General features: G+C 43.8%; 1 protein-coding gene across 1 annotated transcript in view; it reads right to left on the bottom strand.

Moving 5' to 3' along the window:
• The window catches only part of egln3 (egl-9 family hypoxia-inducible factor 3), an 18488-nt gene extending 5563 nt beyond the window's left edge, over window positions 1-12925 (bottom strand). The window contains exon 1 of the mRNA XM_078282330.1: window positions 12333-12925. Within this exon, the coding sequence (XP_078138456.1) occupies window positions 12333-12692 (360 nt within the window). The 5' untranslated portion in view covers window positions 12693-12925. The remainder of the gene's footprint in view (window positions 1-12332) is intronic.
• Between the last annotated feature and the right edge of the window lie 483 nt (window positions 12926-13408).

Raw genomic sequence — 13408 nt, 5'->3', positions numbered from 1 at the left:
AGAGAGACAGGGAGAGAGGGAGAGAGAGAGAGAGAGAGAGAGAGAGAGAGAGATACGGGGAGAGAGGGAGAGAGAGACAGGGAGAGAGAGAGAGAGAGAGAGAGAGACAGGTAGAGAGGGAGAGAGAGACAGGGAGAGAGGGAGAGAGAGACAGGGAGAGAGAGAGAGAGAGACAGGGAGAGAGAGAGAGACAGGGAGAGAGAGAGAGGGCGAGAGAGAGGGAGAGGGAGAGGGAGAGAGAGAGAGGGAGAGAGACAGGTAGAGAGAGAGATAGAGAGAGAGACAGGGAGAGAGAGAGAGAGAGAGAGAGACAGGGAGAGAGACAGAGATAGAGGGAGAGAGAGAGAGAGAGAGAGAGAGACAGGGAGAGAGAGAGAGAGACAGAGAGAGAGAGAGAGACAGAGAGGGAGAGAGAGAGAGAGAGAGAGAGAGGGAGAGAGAGACAGGGAGAGAGAGAGAGAGAGAGAGAGACAGAGAGAGAGAGAGGGGGAGAGAGAGAGAGAGAGAGACAGGGAGAGAGAGACAGAGAGAGAGAGAGCGGGAGAGAGAGAGAGAGAGAGAGACAGGGAGAGAGAGAGAGAGAAGGAGAGAGAGAGACAGAGAGAGAGAGACAGGAGAGAGAGAGAGAGAGAGAGAGAGAGAGAGAGATGAGACAGAGAGAGAGAGAGAGAGAGAGGGAGAGAGAGAGAGAGAGAGAGAGAGGGAGAGAGTCAGGAGTTTTTTCCACAACAGAAACAGAAGATTTGATTCATTGAGTTTCTTCTCAGGGTTTGAACTCTCAGACTTTGCTGCTGAAGAGAAATCAGAAGCAGACAGACTGAACTCTGTCTGAGTCAGGAGAGAGAGAACAAAACATCCTGCTCAAGAACAAGTGCTGTTACTTTGCCAAAATTTGACTTAAGAGGTAAAACCCCGAGCCTGATCTTCAGACTGAACGGCCATTTCGTTCTCACTCCATCATTCAGCTGAGATTTCCTCCTCGTCAGCCGTTTTCTGTGTCTGGGCTGAAGTATTTACTGACTTCACCAAGAATCTCCGTCGTTTTTGACAAAAATATCGTCTTTGCACAGACAATATGTTGGTTAATGGGTGATTTCAACAAATATTCTTCTACTGAAATGCCAATGAAAAACTGTTGCACAAACGGTTCAAACTTTAGTCCCGCCCACAAAGGCTCTGATTGGCCCGATCGTTTTTCCGACCGAGAAATCGCCTTTGAACAGAGCAACACCAGATCTGAAGAGTGGAGGGACGAGACTCAGGAGTCTGGAACCAGGCTAGAAGACCCCTGGTGTGAAAATCTACTCAAGTAAAAGTAAAAAGTAGCTAATTCATAAATGTACTCGAGTAAAAGTTAATGAGTTACTTTTTTTACAAAGGAGAACCTTAAGTACGATCTTTACCTTGCAATGACGAGAGGACAGAGGACAAAAAACGTTGAAGAAAAAGTAAAACCAGACTTCTGTTCTCCGCTTTGCTGACTGACCGTTCACCAATTTACGATTCTCCACTTTCTGATGCAATGCTTATGGAAACCCTACAAACAGTGCAGTATCTCAGTCAAAACATAAGTAAAATGACACAGAAAAGCCACTCAGTTACAGTAACCAGAAGGGGCGTGACTGAATGACCCTCCGACCTCTGCAGGAAGCTGAGCGGACAGCAGCCAGCGGTCAGCCGCCTCACCAACATCAGACTCTGTGTCAAAGTCAAACAAACAAACAAACTGTGGATTTCCTTCCAGCCAAAACAAAGAGCTGATCTCTTCCTCTGCCAGGAATACAAGCAGAGAGGAACTGTTCGTTTACAGCTCTCTTACGCCTCTTTCTCTCTCACGTCCGATCGTCAATACACGTATTTGACCTGATCTCTGGTTTATCAGTCAACTGATCACAGGAGTTTCAGGTGAGCGAATCATCTCCGGTCTCCAAAACAAGCAAACAACGGCAAACAACAAACACCTTTACAACCTCATCTACGTCGGCATCGCCAAGAAAAGTTCTATCACCTGTTTCACTGACACCATGTCCCTCTGTGTACGCTTTTATTGTGAAATACCTTCTGCACCTGCTCTTATTGTGAAACACCTTCAGCCCACATCAGAGACTATGCATTGAGTTCTACACACTCAGCATCCCTTATGTCCAATCATCAATACACACAACTGACATTATCTGTATTTTATCAGTCAGCATACATCTCCTGTCTCTTCACGCTTTTATTGTGAAATACCCGCTACGCTCCTCTTAGTATATACAAGGAAAACCTTTACAACCTCACTGATGTCATCCATCGCCGCCTAACCTCGCTGTTTAGTCACGCATGACATGCAGACAAAGTGTTTCATTCATACCATCTCCCTCTTTGTACGCTTTTATTGTGAAATGCCTTTCCGCGAAATCCGCTCTTATTGTGAAACGGCGTCAGAGCTCGTCAGCGGGCGTGTGAGGAAGTCCAGAGCGGCACGTACCGCAGCTCTCCTCCGCTGTGATGAAGACAGACCAGCGCTGAGGCACGTCCACACACACACACACACACACACACACACACACACACATCAGTCACACATGTAATCGAGCTGTTGGCAAAGTGGAGTGAAAATATGTGAAGAAACAGGAGTGGAGGAGAGGAAAGAATACTCTGAAACAAAAAGGCTTTGACAGTGGTTCTTTAGGCTTGTACTATAGCAGAACCCTTATTGGTGCTCTGAAGAACCTTTTAAGAACGTACACATGTGACACACACTCTTAAAAAGAGGATTCCATATAGAACCAGAAAGTGGTTATTTAGGCTTTTAGATAGCAGAACCCTTTTTGGTGCTCTGAAGAACCTTTGAAGAATGTACATGCTTACGTAACACAAAGGGTTCTATACAGAACCAGAAAATGGTTCTTTAGGTTTGTACCATAGTAGAACCCTTTTGGTGCTACAAAGAACCCTTTTGGAACGTGATGCATCAAGTTCAAATGGTTCTACACATTTATGGTGCTATAAAGAACCCTTTAAGAATGTACACTATTAACAAAACTAGAAATAACCGCCTCGCGGTTGTATGCCTCCGCCAATAAACTTTGTTTTATCATTGCAAGGACAGTCTTTATTTATTGAACATATATAATTAATGTGATTATTAGGTCAACTTAAAGGATTTTGGTGTCTGCAAAAGTAAGTGACAGCACTTCCATCGTTTCTGTAGAATGACCCAAGATCGTTTTCTCAGCTACAGTGGTAAGCAAAACATTATGATGTCACAGTGAAGCTGACCTTTGAACTTTTGGATGTAAAATGTCATTTCTTTATCATTTTATCCTATTAGACATTTGTGTGAAATTTTGTCATAATTAGCGTATGAATTCTTGAGGCCAAAAACATCTTTTGTGAGGTCACAGTGACCTTGACCTTTGACCTTTGACCACCAAATTCTAATCAGTTCATCCTTGAGTCCAAGTGGACGTTTGTGCCACATTTTAGGAAATTCCCTCCAGGCGTTCCTGAGGTATCGCGTTCAGGAGAACGGGACGTACGTACGTACGTACGTATGGACGGACGGAAAATGGTTCTTTAGGCTTTTTGGTGCTGTAAAGAACCATTTTAGGAAAGGTTCTCTATAGCACCATGCTCAAATGGTTCTACATAGGACCTTTTTGGTGCTGTTAAGAACCATTTAAGAATGCACACTGTTGACAAAAAGGTTTCTATATAATACCAGTAAATTTAGGCTTGTACCATAGAAGAACCATTTTTGGTGCTATAAGGAATAAGGAACTGTTTTAGTAAGGTTCTCTGCAGAACAGTGATCTTTATGCTGCTGTAGAGAACCCTTTAAGATTGCACGAAATGCTCCAGACCAGCAGGATTAAAGAGACTTTTGAAGAACCAAACTGGGTTCTTTATTCTGATTGTTTTTTCTTATTTTTGAACAAATCAGAGTCATTCTGGTTCTGTGTTCACAACCTGAACCAAAGAACCAGTGGAGAACCATCGTTTTTCTGAGTGTAGAGAGAGAGAGAGAGAGAGAGAGAGAGAGAGAGAGAGAGAGGATGAGACTGACAGATGAACAGAAATAATGGAGAGGGAAGAGAGAGAGGGAGAGAGAGAGAGAGAGAGAGAGAGAGAGAGAGGAGGAAAAGGAAAAGAAAACAGGAGTGTCTGGTAGAGACGAAGACAAAGTGAGATACGGAGAAAATGGAGAGAAAGACGAGAGACAGAGAGACAGAGAGAGAGAGAGAAAGTGATACAAATAGAGAGAGAGAGAGAGAGAGAGAGAGAGAGCAGTTTAATTTAGCAATAAGACACTTCCCCACAACAAGCCATTGTAATAAACAGATAAATCAATAAATCAATAACAAAAAAAAAGTGAGGAAAACAGGGAGAGAGGGAGGGATGGAGAGAGAGAGGAGGTGTAGAGAGAGTATGTGTGCATATGAGAGAGAGAGAGAGAGAGAGAGAGAGAGAGAGAGAGAGAGAGGTGGAGGGTTATTATAGTTCACAATAAAGAGAAAGAAAAGGCTATAGAGAGAAAAGGAGAGACAGAAAGAAAGACGGAGTAAAAGAGGAAGAGAGAGACTGAAAGAGAAAAAGAGAATTAACTAGGGACTGTGTTTTATGTTGCATAATCTGTTTGATCTGCATTTGTTTACAGTTATTCTTTTGTTTGTATGTTGTAAGTATTAATCATTTTGTTTGCTCATTATTATGAATTATTGTCACCATTATTCATGTAAGCTTTGGCAACATCAGAAGAGACAGACAGTGATAGAGAGAAAGAGAGAGAGCAAGAAAGAGGGAGAGACAGAGAGAGAGAAAGGTCCAAATTTGTATTTATTTTTTTTACTTTGCTTTAACAGTGAGTACTTTTGTATTTCATGCCGATAAATACACTTTGAAGTTTGAATTGGAACGGGAGAGACAGAGCGAGACAGAGAGAGAGAGAGAGAGAGAGAGAGAGAGAGAGAGACAGAGAGAGAGAGACAGAGAGAGAGAGGGGAAGTCCAGAGGTTTGGCAGGTCTCCAGGCTGCTGAAGCTTTAATAGCAGGTACGTGTGGAGCGTGAGGCTGCAGCCGGTCTGCAGCCGGTCTGCAGCCGGACCTGCAGCCTGACCTGCAGCCGGTCTGCAGCCGGTCTGCAGCCGGACCTGCAGCCTGACCTGCAGCCGGACCTGCAGCCTGACCTGCAGCCGGACCTGCAGCCGGACCTGCAGCCGGACCTGCAGCCGGACCTGCAGCCGGACCTGCAGCCGGACCTGCAGCCGGACCTGCAGCCTGACCTGCAGCCGGACCTGCAGCCGGACCTGCAGCCTGACCTGCAGCCGGACCTGCAGCCTGACCTGCAGCCGGACCTGCAGCCGGACCTGCAGCCGGACCTGCAGCCGGACCTGCAGCCTGTCCTGCAGCCGGACCTGCAGCCTGACCTGCAGCCTGACCTGCAGCCTGTCCTGCAGCCTGTCTGCAGCCTGTCCTGCAGCCGGACCTGCAGCCGGACCTGCAGCCGGACCTGCAGCCTGTCCTGCAGCCTGACCTGCAGCCGGACCTGCAGCCTGTCCTGCAGCCGGACCTGCAGCCGGACCTGCAGCCGGACCTGCAGCCTGTCCTGCAGCCGGACCTGCTGCTCCAGCAGGCTGAGAGCCTCGAGCAAACAAGGTGAAACTTCAGGAAAACCTTCAATCAATCAATTTGCTGTTACACCTATTCATGAGTCCTATCACTTAAACTTTAAGTTCAATTGATTTCCTGACCCTGCAAACCTACACTCAATATTTGGAATCAAGTCTCTGTCTCTGTTAGTTTCATAGTCTGACTGAGGAAATCCCAGATCTGGATCCTCACCAAATCTAACCAGTTGTTCCTCGGCCCAAAGCCGATCTGTCCACCAGATTCCATGGAAATTTGTTCATCAGTTTTTGAGAAATCCTGCTGACAGACATTCAGTCAGTCAGACAGACAGACAGGCAGTCAGGCAGACAGACAGACAGACAGACAGGCAGTCAGACAGACAGACAGACAGGCAGTCAGACAGACAGACAGGCAGACAGACAGGCAGTCAGACAGACAGACAGACAGGCAGTCAGGCAGACAGACAGACAGACAGACAGGCAGACAGACAGACAGACAGACAGGCAGTCAGACAGACAGACAGGCAGACAGACAGGCAGTCAGACAGACAGACAGACAGGCAGTCAGACAGACAGACAGGCAGACAGACAGGCAGACAGACAGGCAGTCAGACAGACAGACAGACAGGCAGTCAGACAGACAGACAGACAGACAGACAGGCAGACAGACAGGCAGTCAGACAGACAGACAGACAGGCAGTCAGACAGGCAGTCAGACAGACAGGCAGGCAGGCAGACAGACAGACAGACAGGCAGTCAGACAGAGAGACAGACAGACAGACAGACAGACAGGCAGACAGACAGACAGACAGACAGACAGGCAGTCAGACAGGCAGACAGACAGGCAGACAGACAGACAGACAGACAGACAGTCAGACAGTCAGACAGACAGACAGACAGACAGACAGACAGACAGACAGTTCTCCAAACACTTTATAGCAAGACAAAAGCTTCCTTTACTGAACTCATGTACTACAGATTCCACAGTATTTCCAGCTCGGTGTGTAACAATTCAATCCAACAATGATTCGATTTGATTTTGATTCTTGCAGAAAAGATTCAAAGCATCATAAAATCTGCCCATAATTGATTCAATTTGATACATTTTGACACTTCCAAAAAGTAAAATAACTCCTCAAATGTAATTTGTAAAAAGTAACTTAACTGATTCAGCCAGCGATAATTCAACATAATATGTAAACATGACACCAAGGTTCAGAGCGTTGCATTTATTTTCAAAGCAAAACTTCAAGCTTTAGTAACTGTTTCCAGCCGACAGTCTTTCCACCTTCTGTTCAGTTCTGCAGAACAGAGAACTCACAAAACACCGTCATGTGATATTAATTAATATTAATTGATATTAATCGATCCCAACTTTTCAAATTGATGCAGTTGGCTTGGTTCCAACTTCAAATACTTCAAACTTAGAAGTTTTATGGTTCTCCAAACTAAAACTATAACAAGACAAAAGCTTCTTATCCTGCTGATCTCTGCCTGTTTATTCTCCAGCAGCGTCGGCAGCTACCTGTGTGTGTGTGTGTGTGTGTGTGTGTTGCTATTTCAGCGGAGGTGACCTGTTTTAGTAAGAATCTAAACACACACACACACACACACACACACACACACACATCTGATAAGGGCTTACAGTAAATGGACGCATATGGAAGAGGGGTGGGCGTGCTGAGGGTGTGTATAACTGTGTGTGTGTGTGTGTGTGTGTGTGTGTGTGTGTATGTGTGTGTGTGTGCGTGTGAGGGAATGAAAGAGGGATGGAGTATGAGTGGGTGTGTGTGTGTGTACGTGCATGAGCGAGCCAGCAAACAAGCATACTTGTGTGTGGTGTGGATGAGTGAATAAGTGAATAATTGAATAAGTGAGCGAGTGCGTACGTGAGAATGTCCACTTCCACATCCACAGCCTTTACAAGCACTTACACATCAACATGAGTGTGTGTGTGTGTGTGTGTGTGTGTGTGTGTGTGTGTGTGTATCACCTAACTACATATCAGATAATGAAAAGAAAGAGGAATAGAAGAATGAAAGAATATGCAGTAGATGTAAAGTTTTCAAAGCTGACATCCAGAGGAAAGAGAAGAAGCAGTTTGGTGCAGGCTGCTGGTCTGAAGTCAGTCAGCAGTCTGAGTGTTTCAGACCTGCAGTAAACATTTGGTTTGAGTTGCAGCACTAAGAGGAAACTGAAATGATCTCAGAGAAGCTAAACTGGAGTTTCAGTCAGTGGCTCAGAGGAAGAAACTGTTTCATGAGCCCTTAGAGACTGTAAATGACAAACTCAGTTCTAACCCAAAGTTTTTTAGTTTTTTTTTAATGGGGTTTTTTGGTAGAAAACATACATCTCATACATCTCCATAAATTCCCTCCAAAAGCAAATATATATAAATTGGGCTAATGTATGAATGTCTCCAAATACTCAAAAATATATAAACACATAAATCATAAAAATACAAAACAAAAAAACTTAACAAAAAAAAACAAAAAAAAAGCCCAAACAATGGATTTACAATTCTCACTTAAGCTCAACCAGGCCAATTCTAAGGTGAGTTCAGTACAGTATTATTAAATTTTTTATTTTTTTTTTGAGAGAGATACAAACACTAAAGTTCAGAAGCTGAGACTGAGATCAGTAGAAACACAAAGTCGCTGAGGTTCTGCCTTTGTTTCCGGACAAAATCTAGAGGAAAGACTGTAAAACTCTCAGAAATCAGACTCAGAAATAATGTGATGCGGTGGATCTGGGCAGCTGCTCCAACATTTTGAGGTCCTGGGTTCAACCCTGAAGAAGGGAGTTAATATTGAAAGCTGACATCCTGAGAAAGCTTTGAAAAAAATGCTCTGAAGCAGTTTGACCAAGTGGCTCAAAGTGCTGGACCGCTGCACCGAGACCTTTGAGGTCCTGGGATCAAACCTCGGTAAGTGGATGAATTTTAAAGGAAAACGTCCCAAGTAAAGATTGAAAGAAATACTCTGAACCTGTATGATCTGGTGGCTAAAAACGCAGCAAAAATGTTTTGAGCTTGGGTAAAAGTGTTAAAGTCAAAATCCTGAGTAAAGATTGAAAAGCTCTGAGAAAAAAAGCTTTGAAGCGGTGCGACCCGGTGGCTCAAAGTCCTGAACAGATCCGCGAAGACTTCAAGGTCCTGGGTTCAAACCTGAAGAAGAGAGTTGCTTTTGAAAGCTGACACCCTGAGCAAAGACTTGAAAAGCTCTGAGAAAAAGCTCTGAACCGGTTCAGTCCCGGTGGCTCGAACCGCCGGACGACTTCTCGAGACGTTCGAGGTCGTGGGTTCAAGCCTGAGTGCGTACTTCAGTTTTGAAAGCCGACACCCAGAAGAAAGAGTGAAAAGCTCAGAGAGAAGAGCGGTGTGTGTGATGAAGACCCGGTGGAGCGACGGCCTCGTCAACACAAACCCCCAGAAACACCTGAGAGACGAGGTCGCCGGTTCGATTCCTTCTCCAGCCACAAAAAAAACATCCCACCTCCCTTCCAGAGAGAAGTGAAAGCCACGCTCAGCTGAACTTTTACCAACATTTGAAACTGTGTTGATGTTTTTAAAAGTGTTTTTTTGCCATTGCCTGTTTCTCTGTTATCAGAGCCGGCGTTGAGTCTAATTTTACATCGTACTGCCGCTTGATTTACATACAGTGTCTTACATTTGGTATTCGTCTCTCCACATATTACATACACGCGTTTATATATTGTACCTCTCTGTGTACCCACCTGTAGGAGTCGCTGTGTTTTACGTTCTTGTCTGTTGTTCAGTATTTCTTTGGAAACTGCCTATCAGACCAGTATGAACTTGCTCTGTATTTCTTCCCAGTAAAGACTTAGCAGACTGGTTTTAGCAACAACATCTGACCCCCATCTGGGAATCAAACCAACACTCAGACTGTCAGATAGTGACAAATAAACCTGTCACTTATCCTGCTGAGCTACTTCCGAGCTCAAGTGGGTTTGGTTCATCCATCCATATATTTCTAACCATAACATGGAAACACTTGGGGGGAAAACAACATGGAAACAGAAGACTGGGACGGCTGGGATTCAAACCTACAACCTTACACGTGACAAGCAGCTGTTTATCTCACTGAGCTACAGCCAAACTCCTCCTGCAGCTCCTTCACCGGCTTATTTATGTGTTCAAACCTCTACTGATCACGGCATTTTTGAGCATCAACCACACTGCTTCTACCACACATTCATCACCTTATAATTGTTACGATTTCTGAATATGAAAAAACAAAAAGACTCGGGGTTTGAACCAGCAACCAGATCCACCTGTTTATCTCACTAAGCTACAGTTTATCTCCCTCCTGCTCTAAGAAGTGTCCTACCTGATCAGGATCTTGAGAGATTTGACTTGAGAGATGGATGTGATGTGAGTATGAAACATAAACACCAGGGTCAGAAATTAACTCTGGAAGTTCATAAAATGCCTCTTAAAACTGAGCAGGCAGAAGATTCCCCCGATAATTAGGAGTTTCGTTTTTTGCATTTCATCTGTCAGACAGTCATCTTTCCAGTGCATTCTGGGAGAGAAAAATGGATTGTTTTCTGATCAGAAAACAATCGAGAACGCAAATACCGACCAACACAAACCACTGCAGCAACAAAAACTACAACTATCAAGATGGTAAAAAACTCAGGAGGGGGGAGATGGACTGGTTTCCAGCACTGGAAAAGAAGTTAAAACTAATTTTAGTGCTTCAAATTGAGGGTTTATTTGCCAATATGCAATGCAAATGTATTCTAAAATAGAAATTCAATAAAACTGCACTCAAAAAGAACCAAAATTCCCCTAAAAATGAGACCAAGGGGGTAAAAAACACCCTCTGAAACAGTTAATGTCTTATTGTGCGTCTCACCCTCCTGCACTTTGCACATGTGCAGCTGAGATTTGGCTCATATCTGCCATGTCAGCATATGTGTGCTGTGCTTCCTGCCGTGTGCGTCGCCGCGTCACGTATGAACTACAGACCGGGAGTCACGTAGCACCCATGGGTCCACACGCCACAACACATCTGTGCGCTTCATCCAGACACACAGGAGCACGGCGGCAGAGGGGGAACAACTGAGGCCGTTCTGATGAATTTCCTGCGCGTATCCTGGTTTCTCAAGCTTTGGGTCGGGGGTCCAGAGCGGGTCGCTGGACCGCTGCCAAAGGGCCGCCTCATTACAGATGTAGGAGCAGCAGGGACTCTTTGTTTAAACATCAAACAGCAACGCCAGATCAATGAAAGCATGTTTATTTAAAGTGAAGCGGGCTTTACTCATCTTGGTTTGGGGATTCCTGTGGAAATCCCAACGCCAAAAATAACCTCCAGTCTCTACTGAGATATTATTATTTTTCATGTGTTTCCCTGTAGCTCTCACTTCTCTTCTCGTTTTTAAAAAGCAGCAATATGTTTTTAAGAGAGAGAATAACTGAATATCTCTTTAGGGTCCAGGGTTAAATTTCCAATCTTGAAGATTTTTTGGTAAGGGAAATTTGGTTTGCAGTCTGGGGTTAGATGAAAACACATAACAGGTAAAAAGAAAAACTTGACCCAGATTTGATGTTTTTTTTAATGCGTCATGTTTACCCTGCAAAGAAAAGAAAATCTAGGAAATAAACCAAGGAACAAATATTTTTGGGGGGGTTCTGTGAATCCATCAGTTACAGTTAGTTAGTGCCTGATTCTTTAGGTTGTCTAATGGTTGCTTTATTTATATTTCCCTGTATAAATTGCCATCAGTTACAGCAACAACCTGCTTCATATTCATGCAGTTCCACAGACTCAGACTGGGAGCTGACCAGTAAACACAGTCTGCTACTGGAGCTGCAGAATGGAGCAGCTTAAAATCTGTGACAGCAAACTCAATCTAACATTCAGCACACAGTAATATCACAGGATGAATGTGGAATCACCTATTAAAATAAAATGTAAACTGTGCAGTAATAATACCAAGAGTTTTTATAACAGAGGTTCAGTGCTTTGAACCCTCAGGTCACATGGACACATCAAGATAAAGTACATGGTATAAAGTACAGTATAAAGTATAACATGTGCACATCTAGATAAAGTACACTTGTTGGTTGCTTATAATGTCAGTAACCCAGAAATTAAAGCTTACTCTACTGTTGCATTACTCATTAGAAGTCACTCTGGTTTCACATAAATTACTAAAATGAAACTGAATATGCAGATATTCACTATAAACTGCTGCTGTAAACTTCCAGCCACTTAAATCCTGTAACCAATTAATCAAGGAACCAGATCTCAGGATTACTTCATCAGATATTCCATATGTAAATACACAGCTGCTCGGAAAAAACATTGTTTCGATACTTTGCGCCTTATAAATGGAATAATTTGCAAACCTCTGTAAAATTAGGATCCTTTGTTTCTGTAGAAAAGTTTAAAATTTTAAACAGTGATTTTATCAACGTTGACTTTAACAGTTTCCACTGATTTGTGTTTGTTTGCTGATTGTCTGCTATGTGCAGAAATACCTAGAAAATACTCAAAAAAGTACAAGTACACAGAGTAAGCTACCTACCAGAATCCAGTAATCCTTATGCATCTCTAGTGAAAATACTTATAAACTGTATAGTTGTTAGCAGGTCTCGCTCTTGAAAACACATATTGATCTCAGTGAGACTTCCTCTTAAAGGAATAATAACTTGGATCGGTGCGTAAAAAGCGTCTCAGGATCGATTCTTACCTTCGATCTCTCTCTGATCACTCTCTTCCCCAGCCGGCCGGCGCACAGAGAGACCAGCTTATCGATCAGGGTCAGGAGGAAATTGATCGCCTCGCAGCCCCGCTCCGCCTCGCTGACCCAGGCGATCTTGTCCCCGCGGATGTTTCTCCTGGAGACGCCGGGGACCGAGCCCGCCAGCCGGCCGTCCTGCAGCGTCCCGGACCGGTGCATGTCCTTCACCTGCTGCAGCACCGCGCCGCCCACCGGGTCCCCCAGGAACCCGTCCACATAGAAGAAACCCTGGTCCAGCAGGGCCGGGACGACCCGCTCCAGAGCCAAGCGCTCCAGGTCCGAGTCCGTGACGTGCTCAATGAAAGGCATTTTCTCCGACGGAAAAAAGTCTTATAATAAAGTTTAGAGCGAATGTCACAGCGTCAATAAGTCCCGATAAGAATATTATAGGAATCTTATAGTGATGTCATGAGAAATAAAAATCATAAAGTACTACAAGATCACTATAAACTCACTACTGAGTCCCTATAGGATTATCACAGAAACATTATAGTAATTTTTTGTTGGATGACTGACAGTTCTACTAGAAAATCTAATGCAAAAAATTGAACCATATGATTTCACGGAGCCAGTTGAGCCTCTGGCAGCTCCTGCGTCTCTGTCCCATTTGTCTCTCCGAGCTCTTATTAAGGCTGGAAAACTCTGTCAAGCCCACCGGCATGAACAAATACCATTTCCTGTCACGGATTCAAAATAAAGGTCTTATTGGTGCACGAGTGAAAATGAAGAATGTAGCCTATTTATATATTTTTATATCACATAAAATTGCTTTTATTTATTGCTTGTATTTGGATCAGTCCACTTTTCGGACATTATTTTGTTTTAATAGAATAGTTTTTGAAAAAGGACTGTTTCACAATTTTTTCTTATTTATAAGCAATTGAACATTAAATTATTCCCAACAATATGATGAAGAATTCAGTAAGAAATTCATCTTTTTATCGTAGTTTTGTTCTCTTTGTGTATGTGCAGGCAGTTTCACCACCTTACATTTTTGGACTTTAATGAATTGCACTTCAATAAAA

Source organism: Centroberyx gerrardi, unplaced genomic scaffold (genome assembly GCF_048128805.1).
Source record: "Centroberyx gerrardi isolate f3 unplaced genomic scaffold, fCenGer3.hap1.cur.20231027 Scaffold_76, whole genome shotgun sequence".
Classification (NCBI taxonomy): domain Eukaryota; kingdom Metazoa; phylum Chordata; class Actinopteri; order Beryciformes; family Berycidae; genus Centroberyx; species Centroberyx gerrardi.
This window is presented reverse-complemented; position numbering and strand designations above follow the sequence as displayed.